The sequence below is a fragment of the Pterocles gutturalis genome, unplaced genomic scaffold (assembly GCF_000699245.1).
Source record: "Pterocles gutturalis isolate BGI_N339 unplaced genomic scaffold, ASM69924v1 scaffold18242, whole genome shotgun sequence".
Taxonomy (NCBI): Eukaryota; Metazoa; Chordata; class Aves; order Pterocliformes; family Pteroclidae; genus Pterocles; species Pterocles gutturalis.
In genome coordinates, this window is record NW_010110588.1 from 41,482 (window position 1) to 68,947 (window position 27,466).

General features: G+C 38.7%; 1 protein-coding gene across 1 annotated transcript in view; it reads right to left on the minus strand.

Annotated features, from left to right (window-relative positions):
• The window catches only part of KIAA1549 (KIAA1549 ortholog), a 71,916-nt gene that overhangs the window by 26,830 nt on the left and 17,620 nt on the right, over nucleotides 1-27,466 (minus strand). The window contains exons 6-9 of the mRNA XM_010073448.1: nucleotides 24,117-24,176; nucleotides 21,625-21,770; nucleotides 14,041-14,218; nucleotides 11,965-12,149 (exon numbers count right to left, since the gene is read on the minus strand). Coding sequence (XP_010071750.1) covers nucleotides 11,965-12,149; nucleotides 14,041-14,218; nucleotides 21,625-21,770; nucleotides 24,117-24,176 — 569 coding nt within the window. The remainder of the gene's footprint in view (nucleotides 1-11,964; nucleotides 12,150-14,040; nucleotides 14,219-21,624; nucleotides 21,771-24,116; nucleotides 24,177-27,466) is intronic.

The following is a 27,466-nucleotide window of genomic DNA, read 5'->3' on the forward strand; positions in this document are numbered from 1 at the left end:
AGAATTATCGTGCCAGCTTGCAGCACTTTGATTGCTGAAACTCCTCTTAGTTACACTACCTCCACTTCTGATCTGTTTGACATTATGTCTGTTCGCTTTGAAGATATTCCTGCGTGTGACATGCTTCCTTTGAACCCCTTTAGTGGTTTCCCTTCTTCCAACTCTTTTGTACTCCACCCTCATGCCTGCACACAGCCTTGCTGCTGATCCCTGATAATCACTTCCTCTACTTCACTACATTCCCCTCCCCTGCCCTTCGCTCAAAAGATGATGCCAGTCTTCACCATGGGGTACAACTATTTCACAAAAAAATTTGGTGGTGCTCTACCCTTTCATGAGCACCCTTGACTTGACCTGCAAAGTTACTACTCATCTTTGAATAGTGTGATGGGTGGGGTGGCCAGGGACAACTGAAGAGACAAACATTTCAGTAATGGAATTACTAGTGTGGTTTTATTAAGATTGCTGCATGTCTGAAGCACGCATTTCAACATACCTTAGAGTTAACTCTAGCATACTGGGGTTTGCAAACCCTCTGGGGAATAAAGCAACATGCAACAATATAATTTTATCATCTTTTAACTTTGAATACTCTTATTCCTAGCTGCAGTCTAACATAACCTTTCATCTAAGCGCAGTTACGGAAACATAGATTTATGTGTACACGTACGTACACCACAGCATATGTATGCACAAATGTTTATCCACAGACAGACCACACAGAAGCTGAATTAAAAGACTGTTAGCATTGCGAAGACAAGCACTCACACTATAAGAAATGGCACAGATTGTCTGAACAATCGCAATTGGATCCTCTCATGCATAAGCACTGCAACAGAGCCTTGAGTTACAGAATCATAAATTCATTTCTTCCATAGGAATCATTTTGCTTTCTCCTACCCTGCTGGATCCCTGGCATAGGCCGGGCCTTCTGCTATTAGTCAAAGTTGGGTAGAATATAAGAATGTAAAACCAATTTGTAGAATCATGATACCCATCTAATTTCACACAGAAGTTGGCAAACACGTAGTAAAAAGGAGGGGATTTAAGAAGAGAAAGAATGTATTCTTCTATGCACATCTGCACCTTGGGTGGCTGAGATTTTGACAACAGATTTCATGGACATTTGCTGGCAACAAGGGACTGGCAAGTCTCACGTTTATCACCATTCCAGGCCTCAGGAAGCGCTCAGAGCAGGACCTGTGCTCTATCTTCCTAAAGTCACAGCCAGGTAAACTCCTTATCTGGTCTTATTCTTCCTTGCCATGTAGAACCAGTCCTAACATCTCTAGATATCTCCTGTTAAAAAAGCTTAAGTTGGCACTACCAGCTCCAGACAATGTATGAACAGCACGAAAGACTGCATGCATATGTGTATATGCGTGTGTCCCTATGAATGAGAAAACACGAATGATACAAAAATATAATGTGAAAATACATATATGTAAAACATGATACCTGACTGAATGTGAAAAGATGATCCTCAAATAAAAAAGGATAAAAACTTATTAAAACTAATACCCATAATATGATTAACACAGCAGAAATAATGCCAACAGAAAACCACTTAATTTTCTTAAAAAAAATAATAAAATCTACACTTCTGATACCTCACCCCTTAGACCATGGCAACATTGTGACTGAGAACTGATACTAACCAAAATCTACGTTTCAAATGCCAAGTGTCCAAAGGACATTAAAACACAACTCTGCTTTCTGCAAGACTAGATGGTCAGATCACTGAGACTCCGTGGAACAAACAAACAGTGTTGTTCCAGATTGAAGAGGTTTCCTACATTTTCTTAGTAGCATGCTACCTGCCACATTGTCCTTCCTTTTCTATATATCACATTATATAATAGGGTAACAGATGGAATGGCCTCTGCTCATCTTGGGTCAGGTAGTCAGAATACCACGTGTGGATCAGTCATCTACTACCCATAAATCAACCACCAGCAAGGAAAGAGTACAATCCCTTTTTAAGAGCACACGTGCTGATACTGCTGCCTATTCTGGTGCTGAAACTGAGCCTCTTTTTATAAGCCTCACGTGACTTTAACTAAGAGTGCACACAACCAGTACTAACAAAGATTTCCTGTTTTAAATGTAAGTAGTTAGAAAAGGTTTTCATTTGTCATCTTTATACGTTTGTGAAAGGGAAAAGGTAAACAACTCTGAAGCTTACCACCAAAACCAGACTGCCTGAACTAATCCATTCTTAAAGCATTATATTATTATAAGAATGCAGAGCCTGATAAAATCTAAGGGGAAGATGATTTCAAATTGGTAAGTCAAGACAGTGCTTTAATTCTGTTGTTATGTACTAAAAAAAAAAAAAATTGAAGCTCAATTCACAGAAAAATCATAATTTCTGCAGAAGTCTACAAAGTCTGTGCACCTTGTTCAAGACTTATTCCATGAAAGCAGCAAACAGTTTTAATACTGTTCCAGTCACAGAAATATTACATGGTTGATGATATATTGTTTTGCTAGATGCAGACACACACCAGGAATGTCAACGATCTGTTTTCTCAAGAAAGCAAATACCGCACACACAGGCCAGCGAATAATGCGAGCAGAAAAGAAGAAACACTTACTCAGTATTCTTCCTGTAGTTCCTAAATGCTGCATTTGAATTCGGACATAATACGATGAATAACCTAACAAGACAATTTTTTATTGATTTTATACCACAGTATTGCCTTGTTCCTTGTAGAGATAGACGCATTCAGCAGAGGCTGTTAAAATACATTTCCAGGGAAACAAAGGAGCTAAGCATGATTTCAAAAATAATATTTTAGCGTTGGTACATAATCTATAAACAGGACAGGAATCCCTGTAAAGAAGTCCAACTGACTTATGACCTTACTAACATGCTAGCATATGGAATGTTAGAAAAATGACGGGATAAAGAAACTTCACAGAAAAAATGTTTTCAAGTCTACTACTTTAAAAGCAGCAAGGCAATGAGAATCAGTGTTCTAAACATTAATGTGGGCTGAAGATGTAAATAAGCCTGATATAGGGTTGCTTAAAAATACCAAGCATCGCAAATTTCCTTCCACAATCTGAGATCCATACCACCAAACCCTTCTCCATATTCCTGGGGCACCACAGCGTAGGACAGTGTGAATTCACTGCATTACTCTCATGATGCACCAGTAAGGACAATTGTTTGGAGATGCTAGTGTGCTTTCTAGGGTCTTCTTAATGTTAACTCATTTTTTTCACCATGCATATACTATCCCATCCAAGATGTCACCTACTTCTTCCTCCCACAGGGATCATGAATCCGTATTGTTTGCAGTGACTCTTCCACTAGATATTTAAAACGTCTACCAATCTACCAATAAATAATAATTTAGAAGTACTGAGGCATGTTCACCTTTCTGTCTCATTTTCCTATTCAGCTCATTCTTCTTATATCATTCCTTATGCACATAAGTATACTCTCTGTATTTTTGTTTACATTGCTCTCCTTCAGCATAAGACGCTTTGGGATCATGGCCAGGGACTGGCTGTAAAGTACACACACAAAAATCATACATGCGATTCAGTAACAACAGTGCATATCTGAGTTAAGACGAAACCTTTGTTGATGAAAAAAGCATATTAGAAGATCACACAGAAGCAACATTCCTATAAAATGGAATATGATTCAGCCAACTTGTACCATAAGCACAAACTCTTTCCTGGCCCACTTGAAAAAAAAATAAATACTAAGCGCCACTGAGAAACGTGCAGAGGGACCCTTCAGTGCTGCTGGTTTAGCAAACACTTTTAAGCATCAAAACAAAAAAAGGTCTCTAGTCTGACTTCAATACTTTCACTTGATAACTATATATGTATGTAAAAACATGTGTACGTGCAATGGCAGTTGACTATTTTGCCTCTTAGGTGGGATGCCATCACCACTCCATTGCAGTGGTGTTACAGCCTGTACCCTCTATGGCAAGCCCCATCTCAAAAAGAAGCAGGATTTTGAGATCCGAGGGACAAAAAAGGGGTTGCATGTACAAAACGCTGACCATTTTCTCATCTCAGACCAAGCACCTCTTCATACAAATTACGTCTCACATTTGTCATCACAACAGCACTTCTGTCAACTATCACCATTACTGGGAATAGGTAAAGCAGTTGAACAAATATGTCCTTGTGGAGGAGAAACATGCTTATAGTTGCATGGGTTTCTACCCATCAAGTTGGGGAAAAGTAGTGTACAGTATAGTCAGCGCTGGCACGGAAAACCAGAACATGCTAGTGTACATCCTCTGGTCCTCCTTCCCTCCTCTGAAAAGTCAAAACTGGTTTACTGCTCACCACCATACAAATAGTAAGTAAAGCAGGAATCCCACAAAAAATACCACCTCAGGAATTTTGCTCCTGGAGCAGGATTAAAAACAAATAAAGAACTTACAAAACTTTATAAAGCCTGAAATTCTCAAGACACCTGTTCTGAAATATTTTCTTAAGACAGATTCTTCTCATGGATTTTCATCATCCCTCTTCTTCTCCTTTGTGCATTTCTTCCTGCCACACTAACATTACTGTGACAGCTCAGTAAATTTCACAAAATACAAGAGGGATCATGTTGTTGAAAGCCCGTAACTCTGAGTACATCTATGCCCACAGGCTGCTGGGATAACTGCCGTAACAGGCAGAATTTAGTGTCTGAATCACACACAGTTTTAGCCTTCCTTCTCAGACAGAAGTGCCGCAGGGTAGATACTATCTTAATCACTGTTTGGTGAGGTTCCTTTGCACATTGGTTAGATTAAAATGTTGGGAGTAAGTTAGAAAAAGATGGCCAACTTTATAGGATAGACAGATCACTGCTGTGTCTAAGCTAAACCAGTCTTTTGTCTGTAAGTTGTGTCAAACATTTACTCCTCCACAAGGCCATGTACATCCACTCCAACATCAACTCCAACATCAACTGCAATCTCTAAGAGAGGTAGTACAACACATCAAAAAAAATTAAGGAAACTTTCCTCAACTCATGAAGCACATGGCACATACACAACACAGTCCAGAAACACTTCCTCTCCTCAAATAATGAGAAAAGTGCTAACAGACTTTTAAGATAGAGCATATGTCAGCAATTTTCATTTATTTTTGTGCTGGTATTTTGTCGGGCTCAGTGACTCAAACACGTTTATATATCTAAAAAGGGTTTAAAGAAAGAAACCGCATTCACATATACTGCAGAAATAATCTGCTTGCTGAAATGGAGATACAAATGAGTTTCATCATTAAAACCTTAGGCAACAATCATTTGATGCTGGCCCACTTCCTTGTTCCCAAAATAGCTAAATTCTACAGTAAACTCTGTATCATCTTTTGTTAGTAAAGACAGAATTTATTTCCCCACTATTAATCCAGTTTCAGTGGCCTGTTATGTTTAGGATGGTATGAAGTTTATCCGCATTTTGAAAATAGATTCTTTTTCTTTTTGTTTAACTCCTTTTCAAAAGCAGCAACTATATAAACGTCACTCTACAAATCCATGGGTCACCTGCATTTTGAATAGCATACGCAGTTCTAGTATCCCTCTCTCAAAAAGGATGGAAAAGAATTAGAAAATATTCCAGCATTTTCAAAGGCCAGTGCAAAAGAACGGATATGAAAACTGGGACTCCTCTGTCTGGAAAAAGAGATGACAAAGCCAGGAACATGGCAGAGATCTGTAAAATCAGGACCAGCAAGGAACAAGTGCCTAGGAGTCAGCTGTTCACTGACCCTTCCAATGTAAGGAGACTAGAGGGCATCACAGACAACAAGGAGGTGGCAGAATAAAAGCAAGATGAAACATGTTGACGTGGTTCTTCATATAACATGCTGTGGAAATCCCTGTTGGCAGCTCAGATGGGTTTACAAGGACCAGATAAGGTAATGGAAGAGAAATCTGTTGAGTGTTGCTAAATATCACCATTTTTAGAGAAAGTCTCTCAGACACAAGTAACTGGAGGCTGAAAAGTTACTCAAGGCAAAGCATCACATATACTTGCTCTGTTCTTATCTCCTTCTATAGGTTTTTGTTTTTGGCACTTGGGCTAGCTGGCCTTTTAGTCTGACCTAAGGTCAGCTACTCAAATGTTTGCAAAAAAGCAAATGGAAACATTTTATTTTTTGTATCTATTAGTATAAGCAGTATGGTTTTTTATGTCTACAATTTGTCAATAGTTAATCCTCACTACAGAAGAAGAGTTCCCACAAAAGAACTCTGATAGAGGAATTGTCATCAGAGAAATTTATTGTTGAGAAGTAATTAAGATGTTGAATATTCTGTTCCTTGTTAGAATCCAGCTATTGATTCTGAAGCAGCAGAACCAGTATGTCAATTCTAAAAAGACAACATTTTGAATAGTTATTTAAGGTTGCTATTAGAAATGAATGATATTTGTTATGCAAACAGTAGGCACAGACAGGAATATCTTGCAGAAACTCATGTCAGTTTTCAAGTAGGTTTTGTAAGATTGGTGTCAGCTGCCTTTCTCAACATGAGTCTCTTTTGACTGGAATTATTCTGCAATGCAGAGCTGTTGCCTCAACATTACACAGATGAACAAAAGCATTACAGGATGTCAAAACATCACAAGAATTCTTTATTTCAGGAGCAGAAGCCTAGTATTTAGCCTCCATCAGGGCTGGCCTCTTTGATCCTTGTAACATCCAAGAGGTAGTCTACTCAATACACAACAATAAGCAAAACTCTCAATTCAGAGGCATAAAGCTACACCTGACACATGAAATTCAGATATCAGACATCCCTGTTTGGGGGAAAAATAAAAATCCACACAAGCCTCTCTCAGACATCTTGCAGAACGCATGACTCATTACCTGTAACTGTGAGCGACACAGAGGTCTGGCTGGCTGTCAGAAGCAGCACAGATTAGAGCAGACACGCAAGGGCGGGTAACGGTCCCCAGGTGATTACACATTATCTGAGGTTTTGCTGGCACACGATGCAAACTGGCAGCACTCCAGCTCTGGCGCTATCCGTGCTACCGCTCATGGAAAGGTGGGATACCATATGCTTTGACCTAGGCTTTGTGGAGACTGAACCTCTCCACCTCTCCCACACCTGAACACACAGAAAGGACACTGACCCAGAGATGTTCAGCCTTTAAGTACCATAGTGACACGCAGAGGGCCCCAGAGATGAGTGACTCCTGTCTGGAGAAGCAGCCTTTTTCACCCTAGGGTTTTACAATGTGCCCTTGGAAAAACTAGGAACTGAGCAAGCCACTCCAAGTTAGCTCTGCAAACACAACGACTTCAGCATGCCCAGCATTTACAAGAGAACATCCAAGACCTTCTAAATAAACCATCAATGAGCTTTGTCCACAGGTGTGAGATTCTTGTCATTAGGGCAGGGAGCCTTTCCCTGAATAAATGTCTAGAGCTGAAACTACCTCTGAAAAGTACAAGCAAGGGATTTGACTCTCTTTCTCCAAACACTTGTACACAGCAGAGAAAGTGAAATCCCCAGCGAACAAGGTTCCATTTAAATGTTTGGATGTCCATAAAGAAAGAAATAATATTGCCAACTCTGTTTCCATTATAGATAATATACAGAATGTTTGGGGTTTTTTTTGCTCTCTAGGGAAGAGGAAAGGGGTTGACAGTGTTTTTGCACAAAAACGTCAGTAGTCTAGTACAGAGCAGAATGATGGTTTGAGCATTAAAGACATTTAACCATTTTTCCATGAAAAAGAGAAATAACCCATGGCAAAAATTCAATTGCCCACAAAAGGCACAGCTCGGGTTGGAACAATGTTATGGTAGACATAGGCAACAGCAAGAGAAAGAATCTTGTAATTTAAAAGTGCCACTTACGCATCTTTTTACTTCCAAAGGCAAAGACAACTTTATCCAGTGCAACAACCCAGATGACATCAAGGTGAATTTCCAGTAGGATGCTACAGCTTACAGAACAAGTCATGAATACTTGATGTGCCCTTTAAATATCTTAGTTCCATCTCTTGAAAAGAATTATCCTTGCACAGACCAATGAACCTTGCATAAAAGTTCACTGCTCTGACCTGCTTCCTTAGCTCCCAGTTTAAAAAGGGTTCACATAACTTTGATCTAAGCATGTTTTCTCCACCTAACCTCCATAATGAAAAAGGTAACTTCATATTTTTTCAGGTAATGTTAATTGTGCTTTGAGGCAGAGGGATGGATTAGCTAATCAGCCTCTGCAAGATCCTTTTTTTATTTAAATTATTTTACATTTAAACCTGGTTTTGCTAGCATTGGTTCCCACCAACCATTTCTTTCCTATGTATTTATGCTTATATTCACTGAAGTAGCAGAATTCTGAGACTATACCAGAAGTAAAACATCCCTTAGTATTGTTTGAATTCAGGCTCTCTATATATCCTTTGCAGAAGGTAACATTATGAGCCTTTTGAAGAAGGATCCTTATGCCACCCAGTCTGTAAGTCACTGAACCTGTGATGAAGCTAGAAGGCCAGATGGAGAGAACAGAAACTGGAGAGTGGCATGGTACACCCAATCTGCAGAACAGGCCTTCGCTGAATAGAGCCTACCCTGCCCATGTCATCACCTTACATTATATTTGCTATTATCTTTATTATCTTTGATAGCAAGAATCCCTTAAGAGTGGGGATAAGCAGCAAATCTGGACTCAAGCCCAGCTTCAGGGCTGCTATGGCACATAAATACAGATGCAACCTTGGGTACTTCTATGAGTTTGTCACTGCAGGATCTGAATATTTTTCAACACAGCTCTGCCTGCTGAAGTGGGAAATACACTATTATTGACAGTCAGAAGTGAAGAACTGTGACCCAAATATTCTAAAAGGGTGTTCACAGAGTGGATAAGGGACCAAAGCAGGTGAGCTGTGCTGGCATGACAGACTGGCCGGTATGACCGAATTGCTGCGTAATGCAACTACCTGGTGATGGCTACTTCACTGAGGTGTACCAGGGCAGCCATATCCTCGGGGCACACCCAAAAGGCACGTAGGGTCTTATTACCATTAGAAAATACCACTGGTTTGCTACACCAGAACATAGACTGTGAGGGTCTGCAGCTTATGACTTACTTGTAATGGTGGCCATAGGAATACAGAAATCATACCCACTCTGTAAAAGTAAACTTCTACACACAGAAGATTAAAATTGAAACTCAATATTGTTTGAGTGTATAGCAAAATATTTCAGGAAAAAGCAGGAGTTTAAAACCAGAATTAAGTGATTAAGTGAAAGGAATGAAGAAAGAAAAGATGGTACTAGAATGACACATGGGGATTTAGGATCAAGGAAAATTTGTAGCGTCTTTAAAGCATCTCTCTGAAAATAACGCAAATTTGTAAAACAGACTAAACCGAGAATAAAAAGCTCCTGCAAAACTTGTCTTTCTTATGTAATCTGCATTACTGTACATTTACAGAAGTCCTTTCTCTTGATTTTTTCAAGGAACAAGCCTTTTAGTGGCAAAATCTCCTCAGCAGCGTGAAGCAAACAGGTTTTCCCCTCAACCTACTCACAACCTTGTTCCAGGCTTTTAAGTCACAGGTGACATAATTTGCTATCAGCTGCTACTGTGAATTGTAACAGATTTTTATGCTGCCCACTGATCTGCTATGTTAAAACGACTAACTAAACATACTGAAAAAATGACTGGTGGTACCTCTGGAGACCCACCAGTGCAGTACGATATCCTATTTCATCTGAGCAAGAAAAGGGTGTCTCAGTTTCTTACCTTCCAACCAACACACATCTTCAAGCGCAAAACATGCTGTTGACTTACTACATGGTTGAAAAGTATTGTCTTCTATTGCCAGTATGGATATGCCATGCATACATTAATTAAATACTTTGATATTTACACATTCCATTTCTATATTTATATTAAAAAATATCCTTCCATTTACAGATGCAGTGCAGGCATTCACTTTCCTTTGGTACCAAAGTCAAGCTCTGTAAAGAGTAAATGGAAACACTTACAGGTGGTGGGAGGAAGGGGAGCCTCAGTCAATTTTTCAATTGAGTTTATTTACAGACCTAAAATCCCTGACCACTCCTTTGATAATTTATTTGCATTTACTGTAATAAAAAGTATAACAAACTATAAATAATTTTAAAGGGCAGGACCAGACCAAACGTCCCTAACCATTTGTACACTGTTGTGACTGTCTGGGGGTTCTTCAATGCTTGTTAAGTATGCCCTATTATGATCTGGAATTTCAATGCACTTTTTGAAGGCATGAAGAAATCCCAAAGACACCCTGCTACTAAGGAAGCCAAAGTACTACTTTTGTCCTGGATCTTCGGCGAAGGAGGAAAACGGCTTTCAAAGTAGATTCTGCCAGTTGTTTGATGTGCTAAGTGATAAAAATTTAAGACACTTTTTATTGCTTTCCCTCATTTAGTATTAAAGTATGAGCCATCCACTGGCACAAGGATTGGACTAGATGTCCTTGCTGGTTCTTTCTGGTTTGCTTACAGTGACTTCCCTAATGAAGGCAAAGTGACAGGCTCCCTAGGCGAACTGAAATGAGACTTGCATACAAACAAGTTCAAGCTTTCTGACTCATGAATGATTAAGATGAAGAATACTGTGGAAGCAGTGGAGAATAACAACTGAGGCATTTTCCCAAAAGAAAGTAAAACTACGAAGGATGTTTCTGGCCTTACAGCCAAGCCAACCCAACCCAACCCAACCGCTTAATTACAAAAAGCTTGCGACAGCAGACAGGTACCAAAAATGTAGGTGATGAAATAGTGTACCAAGGGTAATGATCTCCTCTCGCCTTTTTTGTATGACCCTTCTCAAATTAGCTGAAACTACTGTGGGGAACTGCTTCAATCAAAATCTGTGTTAAATATTGCCACAGCACAGGTGAAAAAAGGTACCGGGGCGTGAAGTTCATCAAAGGGTACCACTTGTTGCCGACCTTGATTCTGACACTCAAGCTGCAGTGGCAAGACAAGTGAAAGTTACTATTGATTTGTTCTGACTGCTTTGGAAGTACAACTCCTTTCTGCTTCTCTCATCTTTCACATCATTAATTATCTTGAAAGAGAGCACGGTGTACAGACAAGGCTTGTTATGGAGAAAACTGCAGGACTGAACATAAGGTGACAGTACAAGAATATGACTACAATGTACCACAGGATTAGCACAGACAGATTATTTTGCCTTTAATAATGTCTCTTAAGGTATAGTCAGTAATAAGCACCCCTGGCACACAGACCAGTTCTCTTCAGTTGTAAAAAGGAAAAGTAGGATTTGTAACCCTTTACTCACTTTTCCACTCTTTTTAATTAATAAATTCTTTGTGAAAAACCTGGACCACATATTTTTTAATTTACAGTCTTTTCAGGAAAAAGACAGGCTACTGAATTTCTCACCATCTTAACCCAGTCCGCCAATAGTCCAGCCAACATGCTCACTCATGCAGTCTCATGTAGATCCACGAATTAAAGTTCTAGTCCTGCAAGACTTTCACAACGGTGACACAAAACCCCAGCAGAACGTGAAGCAGCAAGGATAGGCTCTAGCAAATTCTAGGTCCAGCATAAGGTATAACGGATGGTGTGGTTTAGCTGTCAAATGAGTTTAGCAGAAGCTCTCCCAAGAAAAATTCAGCCCTCTGCAGAAAACAAGGTCAGTGATTCAACACATTTCCTCTTATTCAGTCCTAGCTGAAGCCTTCAAATGAAATGACAAACAAAGGTTCCTTTCGGCTTCACTGCCCCCATTTCAGAAGCACATATCTAATGCAGTATCATATACCTAGAAGAATAAACAAAACACTATGGGATTCTTGACTTCATCTACCATTTGACTTTTTTTTTTTTTTTTTTTAAACTGGAAGGCTCTGAAACTGTTTCCCCATGCTGTTTAAGGATGCTAGGTGTTCCCTAGACTCTCACATTCATTTATGCTCAGAATACTCAAGCTCCTCTAAGCCCAGCTTCCCCTTTTACCTTTTGTCGCTGCTGAATGTTGCTCATCGTGTCTGGCTGAAATTCCAATTTGTCTGTCCGACAAAGTTTCCAGTATAAAATAATAACGATCAGGAGCACCACAGCAACTGGAACTGCTACACCAACAATAATCCATAGGTTGCTATTCTGTGACTCTGAGGTGGACTCCTTCAGCTTCTCCACAGCTATGAAATTAAAAGGAAGACAGCAATTTTATGTGGTTATATATTTTTAACTGAGGACACTTCAAGGTTATGTATTTTTATGTTCTTGTAAATGGCTGTTACGAAATTTATCAGAAACCAGCTCCACATCACAGGAAATGTCACACCACTTTTAAGTTAACATATGTCATGCTCAGGAAGCATGGGGCAGGTAACTAATTGTCCTGGCCTACCTTCTGAAGACCTATGCTTAAAATCTAATGAAAATACACTTCTGCCACATCATTCTGTATCCCAAAATTGAGCTGACATAGTGAAATGGGTCCAGAAAAATGACTTGCCACTACCAAAGGTGAGAAGGACCTTCCAACATTATTGCTTGCTTCCTGTTTTAAGCAGTACTATTGGCTGCCTCTTCTCTTTAGTTATACATTATATATTTTGTTATTTTCCCCATCAATAATCCCAGTCGAAATCAGTAAGACCCTCCTCCCCAAGCTGTATAGTTATGCATTTTTAATTCCTTTTTTTTTAATTTTATTTTGGCAGTGTGTGAGATCCTTTAGCCCCAAATAGAAGACAAAACTACTGGAAAGTGTAATCAAACCAGTCATGATTCTAAAAAGCGAACTGGAAGAACTGACAAAATTTTCATTTGCTCTATTTTGAATAGTGGTTTTATGTGGGACTAAAAACCACAGCAGTAATGCATTTCCAGTCAAACTGATGCACCTTCTTAAAGTGAAGTTTTCAAGTTAAAAAGAATATTTCTATGCAATCATATCTTAGATGTAATTTTAATAAAAGCCATTCTAATGATGAACCTAGAGATTAAAGAAAGATAATTCTTATATTTTATACATCTGACAGCTCATTTATGATACTATATTTTCTGTCAAAAATAACTTGTCTACTTTCCTTCAATAAGAAGAAACATTTAAAAAATTTCTATGATTCTATGCCTCTTAAAAAAACTTTCCAATGACATGTCAAAGATTACAAGTTTTAACATGCACAATAAGCTATAAACACTTAATGAAGTTTGTTCAACACATCATTTTTGTGAGGGAATTTATTCTTGGCAACTTTTTTGCATTTCTGTCTAGCCAATATTATAGTCCATTAATACATTAAGCAGATCTACTGACCTATCGTTAAAACACTGTTTTAATAAGGGACAAAATTTAGAAACACATGCAGATGGTGGAATTATTACAATTTTCCTTCTTTTCCTTCTGCAGAGAATTTTAAAAATCAGACACATGCTTGTTCTATTGGCAAAATACCCTGTGGTACAACATAACTCATTCCTCCATATTGCACAGAAAACAGAAAAGGTAATTAAACATTCATATCAATGAGGTATTTTGTAGACCATAGACATGTCTGTTACTGTTTTAAAATACTTTCAAGTTTCTTTCCTAATCATAACACGGAATTTCAAGTAGGTCTTCTGTCTCACTCCTTACTGTAAACTATTTATATATCAAGCTTCCTGAATAAAGTAATTATATGACTTTATATGACCTGTCATATTTATTCTGATGTGCATCTAGTAAAAGATCACATTACTTTTATATTACCTTTATTAAAAGATCACATTACTTAATATTACGGATGGACAAACAAATAAAAAAAGATCAGTCCTATTCAGTGGAGGAAATAAACTGTTTCTTTTCACTTATATGCTCCAAAATGCCCCAACTAGCATTAGCCTACATCTTTCACTCACAGAAACAGTAATGCTCACAGTAAGAGTGCTAAAATTTATTTCCTCAGGAGTGCCAAAATTGCAGCATCCCAAGGACAAAACACTGAACAGAGGGCACTGTGCAGTGCCATAATCTCCAAAGCTAGTATCACCCTTCCTGTTCCTCTTTGCTGGCACCAGTGTGGATTTGATAGAGCTTACGCTGTGCAACAGTGCCTTCAATGCGGTATCCAAGGATGATGGCAGCCCGCTGGATATCAACTCTGTTCATCAGGTCTGAGCACTTCAGAGCACTGAGTCTCTCTCCATCTTGGTCCTCCACAAAATAGATCAGCTCCACAGGGTTATCAACACCAACTAATCGCGACACGTTCACAATCTGAAAAGAAATTGGAAAGCTCTTACATTTTAAGTTGTATTTATTTGGGGGGTACCATACATTTGGTCTTTCAGTCCTTATTCTTTCTCTCCCTTCCCTTCACAGGGCCTGGACCTCAAGGACACTTATCTAAAAAGAAACATGTGGAACAGCTTTGCCAAGATGGCATCAGTATTTGTCTTATTGTCACTGTGTGCAAAACCTAGTGCATAAAAAAGATTCCACCTTGTATTATGATGTAGAAATACAATTGCTGTTAAAGAAAGTCCCTCTATCTGTAACACCAAAGAATATGATTCTATACTAACCATGTAACTGCTGTGAACTGGTACAGTTTGGAAATTGTCAATATCCAGAGAAGTCTGATGGGAAGACATGCTGTGGGTAGTGCTCCAAAATACTGTACGCAAGCAAAGGCACCATATACACAGGCTAGTTCTTGCATCTGAGAAGAGCTTAAGTCAATGTTGAACAACCGTAGATACACACTGCTAATGTGCAATAGTATATGCAGTTTTGCTTCCAAACCAAAATTCAGGATATTTTCACCTAACACTTACACAAAAGATTCTGAGTGGAAGTCTTCCAGTGGAAGACAACATTGCTGGAATAATATATCAGTGTTTAACTACACAAGCACTACTCAAGTGCTCCAGCACCACGGGATATTTACAGCGATACCTATTTTGTAACTGAAAGAAAAATTTACAGGGAAGTGATCTCTTGTAAAATAATTTTTATGGCAAACCTGAAGTTTTAATTTTTCTTTTTCTATTTATTTCATGACATTGTACAGATCCAGTATTGAAGTATGAAAATGGCTTTCACTCTGAAGATCCCAAACCATGCCACCCTGGAAGCCTCTATTGCCTTTAAAAGCATTTGTCAGTTAGTAGGAGCTACTGAAGAGATTAGTATGATTGCACTTTTCCTTAGCTAAATACCTGCTTTAACTTTGCTTTGTTATTCATAACATCCACTTCTTTGTTCCAGTTTTTCCAAATGTTAAGCAGCTACACCAGGAAATATTTTGTTATCTTCAAATAGAACTGTTTGCTCTTCCTCAATGAGAACACCTGCACAGACACCTTCATTGTCCGAACAGCTCCCCCTGGCATCCACCTTTCTTCAGGAAGGAATGTATTTGATGCTGTGGGAAGCAATTCTTCCTACCTACTTCTAAAGATGTTAATAATCAAAAGAATGCATGTTATGAGGAAGCCTTGTAGATCTCTAACCACCAAATATCTATGTTGCATATGAGACTCACAAAACAATTTTGAATTCCTGTAAAATAAATCTTATATATAATAACTCTCCTCTATTTAACCATTTACATGTAATGGTGAGCTCAACCTAGAATTAGGACAAACAAATAGTAGCAGGTACTCTATCGTGTAAAACAGAGTTTCAAGAGCTCTGGAAGGAATTGCCACAAATGGAGCAATATATTTAGTTTCTTTCAGAATTATCATTCACTATGAAGTACATATTTAATAAATTAGAATCTCAAACACCACCCGTAGGCTCAAAGTAAAGCAAACATGGAAATGTTTGCATGTCTGAGGCTTACAAAAGCAAAGCTTTATAATTTTTTCTTTCCTAGTTTACAACATAACAGTCATGTTGAAGAAAATAGTGCAATGTTCTAGCTAAACAGGGATATGTTCCAGTTTTTGGGGACACCAGCTCAACATGTCCTAAAAAAGTATTTTCCAGGAATAGTAACAGCAAGGTATAGAATCAAAAAATTAAAAGGAAAGAAAGAGAAACCATAGTTATCATGAAAGTCTTCTAAGGCCAAATTAACTGAAAGCAAAGAATAATGTTCAACATCAGTCACATTTGACGTGAGAAACAGAACACCTACAAATAGAGCATAAGAATGTGCAAATTTCTGAAACACAGCAAGACCTGCTAACAGGATCCATTAACCAGTGCTGCTTCTCATCCTGAATGCTATTCGTACTTCCACCAGCTAAAGGGGCAACCAATCCCTGACTGAACAGAACGAAACGTTATCAATACATCATGTTTCAACACACATACATTCAGCAGCTGTAAGGATGAATCTGGTTTCATGGAAGCCAGATACATCATTAGTTAACAAACATCCACAGCTTCATATTTCTGCTTCAGCTGGGTTGTCTTCATCACAGCCTGGCCGCAGGGCACAGAGCAGCAGGGTGTATGGACTGCTATCTGCTTTCAGCATGGATGAACCCATCCTAAGTAGCACTTAACTCACCTGGGCAGCGAGGGAGCTGAAAGGCCACATGGGACTGAAAGTCAATAGGTTCTTCATTTAGTTTTATCAAACCTGTAGCTGTGCTACACAATGAGAAAAATTTAGAAGATTCTTATGTTGAATCGTTGTACATTTCATGGCGTTGCAGAGTATCCAGGAAGTATTGTCATTGTTATACACACAGGGTAACAGTCAGAAGCTGGCTGAATATGTTAAAAAAGGAACTTCTCCACAGCTGCCTTTAGAAAGGCAGAGGGGAAGGAGGAGAGATTCCAGTGCAAGTTGCCACAACTTAAACTATGCAATTTTAAACACAGAATTAAAAACAACAGTGTACGGCTCCCTATACTGAGGAACAGGGATGGGTGAGAACAGTCAGAAGGGAGAGAGGAAGAAGTAGCTGGAGGGATTTCAGCAAGTATAGAGAACATGGGAATGAGGATGAAGAAATTCAGTGGAGGGTGGAGGTGCAGGCTGGTGTTGATGAACTAAGCTCACCGTTTTAAGAGAAGTTTTATCTGAAATTATTTGTTCTGAATACACAGTATTTTATGAGTGCTCACACCATACTGAGGGAAGCTACAGACAAAACTTCAAACCCAAGAGGAGATGGCTATGGATTTCTATTCTTGGAAAGCTGATGGCTGAGCAGGGTATTCTTGAGGTGACTATGAGATGACTAGACTTATACATAAACACAGCAAGTGTACAGTATCAGTCCTTCAGTTTTCATCTCTCACACTGATTCACTAAAAAACTTTTTTTTTTAAAAAAAGTAACCTCTGAGTTTGCTGCAACACAGAAAACAGCACACTGGATCTGAATGGTTTCTAAGTCTGTTTATGAAATTGAGGTGCACAGCTACTGTGCCCATTTTTTATAGTTTCTGGATACTAAGTTTTATGCCATTTTGCTCCAAATTATACTCTCTGTGCAGCTTTAGACTGGTTTTGTCTCATATTTACAGAGGTGTCTCTATACTTGAGAGTGCTAAAAATGTAAGAGGAGGCAGAAATTATATTTTCCAGGCATCCAGCAATGCAGCCCACGTCTAAGGAAGCATTTAAGCATTTTACAGTTATACTTTGGCAATAAGAGACAACATAGGGAGGGAGGAGATAGAAGAATTTCAATATATGGAAAGCAGAAAGTGAAAAAAAGAAGAAAAAAGACTAATCACCTTCCATGTACATAAATGATACCATCTCTGTTGATACTAGCCTGCATATTTAACCTCCACAGAGTAAAGGCTTAACTGGGTTCAGGTGTCAGTAAATGTAATTTAAAAAGTGTTTTCAAAAGACTATCATGGGTCAGTGAACAGAGTTGCCTTGGTAACCAAAGCTAGTTCATCATTTAAAGTGGGGAAATCCAGGTGGTGGAGAAGCTCACTAGGCGTTTGCAGTGTCAGTCAGCCAGGGGGATGTCCCAGTCAGCAGCCCTGTCAGGAGCAGGGAATTTCTGGGTGAACTCGTTCAGGGTTTTGAAGGCACAAGCGTTACTTAGAAACAAGCAAACATACACACACACCATCTCCAAAACACATGTATAAGGATTATTTTCCTTTTTCCACTAGGTTCATCCCCTAGGACAAAAAGAAAAAATAATCAAAAAAGATTCTGCTTTCTGCCTTACTAAAAAGGAGGATTTCAGTGTCCAGGCAATTAAATCAAGCTATACTGTGGTCTGAATGGTTCAGCAATGCAACATAAAACATATGTGAAACAGGCATTGCACGTAACCTGCCCTGGGTCTGAGAAAGCTCTCACAGGAGCCTGTCAGGACGGGAAACGGCGGTGCTACCTGCAGGCAACCAACTCCTGAAGTGCTCCGGCCGGGGCTGGACAGGGCAGCGCTTCTCACGGCACCAAACACTCTCCCACTTTGGCGGATCCTCCTTGCTCTGAGCTGGGGAGACCAGTAAGTGAACCGAGAGGGCCAGGGCACTGAATGAAGGCAATGCTAAGGAAAATTCCTCTGCTGGCTTACAGAGAGAGGCTTGACTAGCCAACGAACTATCTTGCCAAAACAGAGGCAGGAACAGGCTGTGGGCAACCCAGCGGAGAGGTCAGTCTCTGCCTGGGGCAGCTGTCAGAGAGGAGAAACGCCTCCAAGGAAAAGGTGAAGCAGCAGCAGTCCCCAAAGGCTCTATTTAAAAACCTAGGAACTGCCAGCAAGACTGGGCCTTTACTCAGGTTACAGACTTGTGAGAAACATGTCAGCTGTTGGTAGAAAACCCACAGAATGAACCTCTGTCTTCATGAAAAGGTCAGTTCTGTCATTATGTCCCCTCATAGCTACTACTTTCTCACATACATTATAACTACAGTGCCGTGTAACATGCTCTCTAAATCAGAGCATCGTCCTTTTTGTCACTTTGTAGGATCACCCTTTTGCTTTCTGTCAGGTTCAAGAAACTAAACACACTGAAATGACGGAAAATTTGTTATTTTTATATTAGCCTGTGGTGTATTTTTGAACTACAATTAAGCCATTCAATTCATCAAAAAAAAAAAAAAGAGGACTGAGTTGTTATGGTAAACTATCGACAAAATATAGCACAGGGTCCCGTCTCTGTGGATGCAACGCAAACTGTGTTAAACATGTGCCTTCAATTTGCAGCAACAGCAGATACATATTAAAAATATATATGACTTGCTCTGTGAAACATTAATATGAGCATCACACAAAAATCAATGGAACGATTTCATGCACAACAGTCATCTGTGACACTCCAGAGGTTTTTTATGTACATAAAAAAAAAAAAAAGAAAAAAAAGCCTATACAGATTATCATGGAGTGCCACCTGTTAACAGCACAGATAGGCAGATGGGAGAGGAAAGCATGCTATTTGAGCACCCTATGTAGTCCAAAGCTCTTATTCAAAGTGTCTAGATTTAAAGAATAATTTTTAACATTCTTAGATCCAAACACAGGACTTTAGAAATGAAATCTAAACCTCACAAGGTATCACTTCTATTTTCTCAGTATCTGAAAGGAAACTAATATGTCTGTAGTAACAGTCACAAATTATTGCTTCACCTTCTGACCCACAGTCCTGATTTTCCACAGAGCTTAGAAATGTCACATTTCAATACACTAAAAATATCTCACACCTCAGGAAAAACTCAGGTCTATAGGGGCTCAGCACAAGTGAAATGTGTTTCTAGTCTTTCGTGAACATACGCATGTCCTGCTAGTGGAAGCATCCAACACTTCAGTGTTACTAGCAGCAGTTTCTGTCCTTCCTTGCACTATGTTAGTAGTGCAAGAAATATATATGTGAAAATCTGAATACTAAATACAAAGAACATTAACAGCTCTCCCCGAAGACACAAACAGATGCATATATACAACACACTTTAAACACAGCTTGGCTATGAGGAATACAATTAACAATAGTAAAACTAAAAGGTTTATTGCAAATGACTATGGACCAGATCCTCAACTGATAGGGGAGCATCCTTGAATGAAGTTGTCCTCCACTCAGGAGGCCACTACCAGGTGCCTCACTCCAGCTGCACGCAATGGCCTGTAAGGCTGTCTCGCCTACCATACACCTGAACATCCTGACAAAAGCAAGCTACCAAGAAGCTATAGTACCTGATGGTACCTACCATTCTCATGCAGGAAAGCAGGACACCCATCACAGCTAGCAGCAAGGTATCTCCTTCAGCCTTCCTTCTCCCTTTATTACAGTGCTAACCCTATCTAACAGCATTGTCTGTGAGCACCTGGAGAAGCTCTTTGTTATGTGGGATGGTATGATGTGTTGACCATAACTAAGACAATCCTCCACTGCCCAAAGACAGCAGTTTGCAGACTCTTTACACTAATTAAGTGGCATAGTTTAGCAGCACTGCTATTTGGAACTTAAGCTGCAGACCTCACCTTATGTCCCAGTTAAGTAATACAAAGTCATAAGAAAAATGCTGAATTTTCCCTTTCCAAAATACATTCTTTAGCTAGAAAGGCCTGCTTGTAATTTTGTGTGTGTAAAAAATAAATTACCCGAGCTTTATTATGTAAAATAGTAATACCATAATCTACATGTACACATTTTATAGGCTGTGGTATCTTTGCTAGCAACATAAGGAATATTTTTTTCATTTATATGCAAAGGGAGGACTGAGGCATAAAGAACAAAGTGCAATAAGAGGTGCTGGGAATAGAAGATCTGAAGCAAATATCTATTTAGAGCAATTCAAAGCTGCACAAAGAAAAATAAAATAAAATCTCTATTACTGAAACAGATGTTTCTGAGATGGGAAAACAAAAGGAAGCGAATCCCAACATCTGGAAATGTAAGCAGTAGCAAAAACTGTAGGATTAAATTAAATAAAGATAATAGGTCTGAACTACTAGAAGGACATCTGTGAAGTAAACCAACTGTTGATTAATTAGCTGGAAAAAGTAATTTTTAAGAAGATGAGCCATCAAGAAGTATTTTGGCTTTCAGTTTGTTGAATTGACTAGAAAGAACATGTGTGAATTTAAAACTTAAAAATAAATATCCAAGTCTTCCTGGACATTATGTGAATAATTCCACCTGTGACAAAACTATAAAGCAGCACTGGAATCCAGAGAGCAGAAGCTGCCATGTGCACAAAATTTGACATGATCAATCATTCTTACTTGAAAGCCATTTCTGTGACCAGGAGTACTGTGACAAATAGGTAGTTAAGTGGTAGAATGTACTACTCTACTGTTGCATCAAGCTGCATATGATTCTATTTCATATTTCTACACCACCACCAAAACACCACAGAGAGTTGTGAAGTAGGTGTTCCAGCAGAGTACTTTTTTGACTCAGATGAGCATCCCATCTCCTTTTGCTAGGCACCTCATGTAAGTCAGACAAGATAGCAAGTTTTTAAAATAGGATGTTGGTAAAATAATTTTCAATATAGTTTTTAAGAAGTTATCAGAATTTTTTAGTAGCCACTTGAAATAGTCAGTTGTTCCCATTTGTTATGTTTAGCTTAAAAAACAAAAAGGTATCCACAAGAACCATATCTTAGGTGCAAAACACAAGCATCATCAACTAGCTAAATGTGACATACGCTTTTGAGTTATCTTTCTCAACTCAAAACCTAGACAACATTACCTTATTCATTTATTACCCTTTATTTCTTCCCTGACTTTGAGCTCTTAATACCTGCACAATGTTGCTGCCTGCAAAACTGGCTCGTCTCCATATCCGCCCTCTGACCAAAGCCTCGTTTAGCAGGTGAGCTAGTTTCCGCTCCATCTCAGCCTGAAACACTTCCTCCTGAATTCGCCGGTCGACGACACCCAAGAGAACTACATTGCAGAGAAAGTAACCCAAGAACACAAATGAATTAGTAAAACTTTTCAGTGTCTTTTTTGCAACTTTAATTACAAGCTTTGAGTCACCCTGTGACATCTCACGGACAATTCAAGAGCAGCTGTATTCACATGGGAATACTGCCCAGTTCAGCTGGGGGTTACATGTTGGAAATGAAGACATTGGGTGGGAAGGATTAAAAGAAATAAATTAAAAAAAAAAATAGGGCAGAGGGCATTTTTGGAATCTCAAACAGTCTAGAAAGACCCAGGAAATTGAAGAAACTATTTCAATTCTAAAAAACCATAAACTCGTGAGCATCCAATGAATTGTTTAAAAACAAATTGTGGAGGAGGGTGGAGATGTGCAGAGCAAGGGTTCAGAATCAAGGAGGAAAACCACAAGACCAGCAGCACATGAATTAAGCTGTGTATTTCGAAGCACACCTTCCCTAGATAAGATTAACAAGTATGCCAATCATAGCACAAAAAAGCCCGTTAGTAGCCCTGCCCACTTCAATTCCCAACTCCACGTACTCTGGGTCACTGGGGCAGCTAAAGCTGAGAGGAATATCTGTGGAACAACACATAGGAAACATGAAAAAAAGTGTGGACCTTTACTAACAAAATGGCAACCAGTAAAAGAAAAGTGGAGTGAATCGAGTGATAGTCATTCAAATGACCTAATTAAACAACCCTAAAGGATAGTAAACCAATTCACTGCTGACTGAGTTTTCATTCCTGAGGCTGTCCTCTATAATGGTTTGTATTTTTTAAAAGTCCCTCTTTCAGCAAGTGTTTCCATGTTAATTTTTTTAAGTGTGGTGCTTAATAAAAAGTCATCCAATTAGATAAAATCAACTAAATATAATTTGAATTTTTGTAATTTTTAAAACAAAAATATTAAAACCACTTTTTCCATTTAAAAATTTTCACTGCAGATGTCAGAAAAAGGAATAATTTTCATGATTTCTCACAGAGATCAACAGCATCTGTCTTCTAAAGTCAATCATAGACTAAGTATCTCAGAATTAAATTGCAAAAGAGATAGTGGCCTAAGGCTATACAGGCAAAAAGACCATTCTTGCCTGTGTATTGAATTTCAGTATCAATGAATTATTCTTAATAGCATGAACTGTATTCTACAACTGAGAGGAACAGCTACAGAGAACACTGCATATCCCAACATTTTATGACTATTGGGATACATGCACATACATCTGGGTAATCTAATATTAAAACCCTCATCTTTACATGCATAAATTCTATCATTTTCCTATGTCATGGTTCATTACCCTTACACGACAACACACCGATTTAAAGGACCGACCCAGCCAAAGTCTACTAGCTCTTTCCAGGTTGCTTGCAAGAACTGGGATTACAAAAAATTCCTTTACAGCAAAAAAGGTGCTGCAATTAGCTTTCAAAATCTTACAGTCAGGAAGTTTAGAAAAACCCAAAGGGACATGATTTCAGAGCTGGAAGAACCCCTTTCTTACTGAAGGATCTAAGGGAACTTCCAGCAACAACTAAACAAACTGTTTGGGCTTCAGAAACTTGGTTCTCTGCTCAAAAAGTAAACAGGGTCACCGGTGAGGGGAGACAGGGATACCTGAGAAAAGAGTAAGTCTATACCACTGGTGAACTACAGGTGGAGAAGTTGTGGGATGACAAAAGTGTATCCAGTAGGGCACCTGCATCCTAACAGCAAGTTTGGTAGGCATAGCCTGGTCACTGTTCAGGCTTTCTGCTTACAAGAAGCAGGTAGGACCTACAGCATGCAGGCAACCTAAACAGCCGTTGAGCAGCTAAACGTGACAGCTCAACTCCATCTGTGAATTATAGACTATAACATCCAGAGGACTTGGGTGGGAGGGATCTGCTGTTAATGAATCAAAGGAGATCAATGAAATGTGATGAAACTCATGTACTTGGAAAGCATCTGTTTTCATTCTGTTTTATTCCTAGAACGTTTTGGTAGAAAGTGCCACACAAATAAAATTTTAATTTTTCACTTAAAATAAAATAAAACCTAAAAATCAATGTGGTATATTGACAGCATGAAGAGTAGACACTTTATGCCTGTCAGTGTAGAAGGAACTGCTTGACAGACAAAAACTACACTGTGTGCATTATCAAGGAAATGCAGAAGTTCATTCTGGACCCAGGAATTACATCTCCCAAATATTCCAGGTCACTAGGCCTTTAGCTTCTGAATTTATTCAGCTCAGGCACATTATTACCTCATAAAAATGAAGCACCCCTAAGCTATCCAAATTTATGTAGGCTAGTTATCCTGCTAACAAAAATAATTGCACTCTTACTCACAGAGACTGTACATACCTGTTCTCACCCAGGAAGATTTCATCAACTGAGACACATTAAGCCTAGGATAATGAAAGGCTGAGGAAAAAAAACAGAATGGAGAAAAAAAAATTCATAAGAACAGTATTCTCAACAACATACACAAGAAAAGAAGCCACTTCATAATTTATACTGTCAGTAAGCATTATTTACACAGATGTATTACTACTCCTGAGGCTATGCAGACACAATGGTAAGGAAAATACTCTGAACATACACACCCCAGTTCATCTCTGAACAAAAAGAAGCTAACTGAAGCAGTCAGATTTATTACCTGAAAGATTTCAAGCTGCTATACTGAGGTCATTGCTCCTAGAAACTTGAAAGTAAAAGCTCTCTGTCTTAATTGTGACTCTTACTGAGCTAGCTGCAGGATCAGACTTTTGCTCAAAGTACAATGAGGCAACTCATTAATGTCTCAGAATGAAAATAAGACCCTCTCTGAGGCGGAAACTACATGGAAACACTAAATGTAAAGCAGAAAACGAAATATATCTGATCTGTGTTCCAGACTTGTGCAGGGGGAAGCATTTAAAAAAACACCACTTTGATAATTTTTTTGTTTTTTAAAACAACAATCACAAATAAATGCATGTGGAAGCATTGCTGTGGACAAATCGCATAGCTTTTGTGTTTGGCCTGATGGCTCCAAGCTTTCTTAATTTCTCAGATCTTCCAAAAACACTCTGCTCCAGAATGAAATCCTTGCCTCAGTGAAGTAAATAAATTCTATCTCCACTGACTTCAGTAGGCACAAGATTTTTCTCAAGGTTTCCACTGGAGAGCAGTAAAGACATGTTGGGAAAGAAGTAAAGACGGGGGCTGGGCCAAGTTTCCTCAAGGGAAGTCTTACGCTTCAGTATGGCAATAAGAAAAAGGAAGGGTCTTAACTTTCTCAAAATATTTTATCCAGATAAAGTTTGCTAAGCGTTATGTAAAGTCTAATTTTTAAACCATTTCATGGATAGACAGAACGCAGCACACAAAAATTAAATTACCTGGTCCATGATAGATCATTTTAGAGTAAAGATGTCCTGTCTTCAGTTGTAGAACAGTTTACCACTATTTCATGTTTTAAAGAAACAGAAAATTACCATTTTTGTAATTTAATTATGCAATAATTTGTAAAGTAGCTGACCTCTGTCACTCTACCTAAAAACAGATTCTTCTCCCCCTTAAAAAAAACTTACAAATGTTTTGTTGAGGCAAGAGCAAAAGAATTACTAGCTACATTGTACCTTTTATTTTCATAGATTTATAAATAGTCCTATAAAAAAAAAAATTTGTTATTCCACCTTTATTTCAATAATAGCACCACTAACTTCAATAGAACCACGTGGGAGATATTTTGTGACTTACTATTCAGAAAGATATCAGAATATGGTCCTTTATTCCTAGCAGGAGATATTGTCCCTCTATACACTGACCAGGATGCACCACATTTCCAAAACTCTCTGACACACAAAAAGCACTTTACTGTCCACTTAGAGAAACACATTTATTTTTGGCATCCTGCTATATGATTCTTCTGATCATAGCTTTTAGACTGGAGTTCTATTTACTCTGGTCATGCAATTGTTTGCTTCAATTTAGAAATATAACCTGAACAAAAAAGCATAAACTAAACTGCATCTGTTGTTTTTCCGAAGCATGGAAAGAGGAAGATAACAAAATCAAAACCCTTCCAATGGCCATAAAGCTTTGAACTGCCAGCAGTTGTGAGCTTTTTCTTTTTTTAAACCAAAATCGTGTTTTGCCTCAATACTTATTGTGCTCTTTACAGTTTTTCTAATTAGTACTTGATTTAATTCATGCAAATTGCTGGATGACTATTCACTTAAACTTTTCACAGAATTAATGAAATTTAAAAATAAAACAACTTGAGCAGAAAATCTTGACATTGAAAAGGAAGACGTGCCGTGATCATTGGCAACTAAGGCTGGGTCCTAAAACCTGACGAAGAATGTATGAAACGATGGATGCTTCTGCAACTGAGCCATGCTCAGAAGTCAGAAAATCCAGGCTCCAACTTTTATTCCACAGGTCACTCAAGTGTCTCACCAACCCACACATAGCCAGATCCTGAGCTCAGCTGAAGTCTCAGTCCTGCAGCAAGTCCGTACTTCTAAGATTCCTAACACCCCTTGGAACTAACAATGAAAACCAGCACAGATTGATTGTTATTCTGAGGGCAAAGCTGGATAAACAAAACGCAATTATCAGTTAAGATTGCAGCTGGTCTGTTAATAACTAGAGATGCATTAATGAAGTAGATGCCAGCATTATTAGAAGATTCTAACACGCAGCCCTGAAGCACCACGCTGTGTAACAGCATTGATTCAATGCTGACTGAAAAGGCAAAGGGTCACCTAGTCACCCAGAAACCTCCTGACAGCAGTCTGAAGTACACCACTTGGGCAGCATGGCCTTCACCAGATGTTCCAACAAGAACCTCTCTGACCCTCTCATACAGAGACATGCGGGACCATACAGGATAGAACTGGTACCATATTGATTGTTCTTATTTGTGATAAATGGAGGAACAGTAATAAAAAGCATGGAGGGAATGCAATATTTCAAATGAAAAAGCATGAACTGAGAAATAAGATTCCATGCAAATAATTGGGGTGTCGACAATAGTAATACACTGTTATCTGTTAAAAGCATGTTCCAAAATCCACCCAGAAAAAAATTGCCTAATATTTCTGCAGTCTTTGGACTGTATCATATGATTTTATATTATCCTATTGGCTTTGCAACATCTCCAAAATACCTGAAATAGATGCTACCCATCAAGGTGCTACTTACAGCACTGAAAAAATAGCAAGTCCCAAGGCAACTCTCTCTATTTAAAGTAATAATAAAAACAAAGATATTTTTTGAGGTACATTATGAAGGTCAATATTCCTCATCTAGTCCACAGCTATCCTTTGCCTGTCCTCAGAGAAATTTTCCAACCATAAAAAGATAGCAAATATGTTCTTTCTTATTTTTTTAATGAGCTAGGACTCAAAACCCATAACTACACTTGGTTTTCTTTCTGCTGACATGCAGTTCATAACCATCTAACCAGTTTACAATCTAAAATGTGAGATGTAAGATGGACAACACAAAATAAGCATGCAGGAAGGTATAAACTGAACATCTAAATACAAGAATGTTGCTGAAGTCACTTGGAAGTCTGGGGGGGGAAGAAAAAAGTCTGTAAGTTTCCAGGCTTGGCCACTCTCACAGCCCTGTTCCTGCACAGAACAGTCCAATCTGTCAAGCTAACAACTTTCACTACTGACTCTGACTTTAAATGAATGGAAAAAATCTGACAAAATATT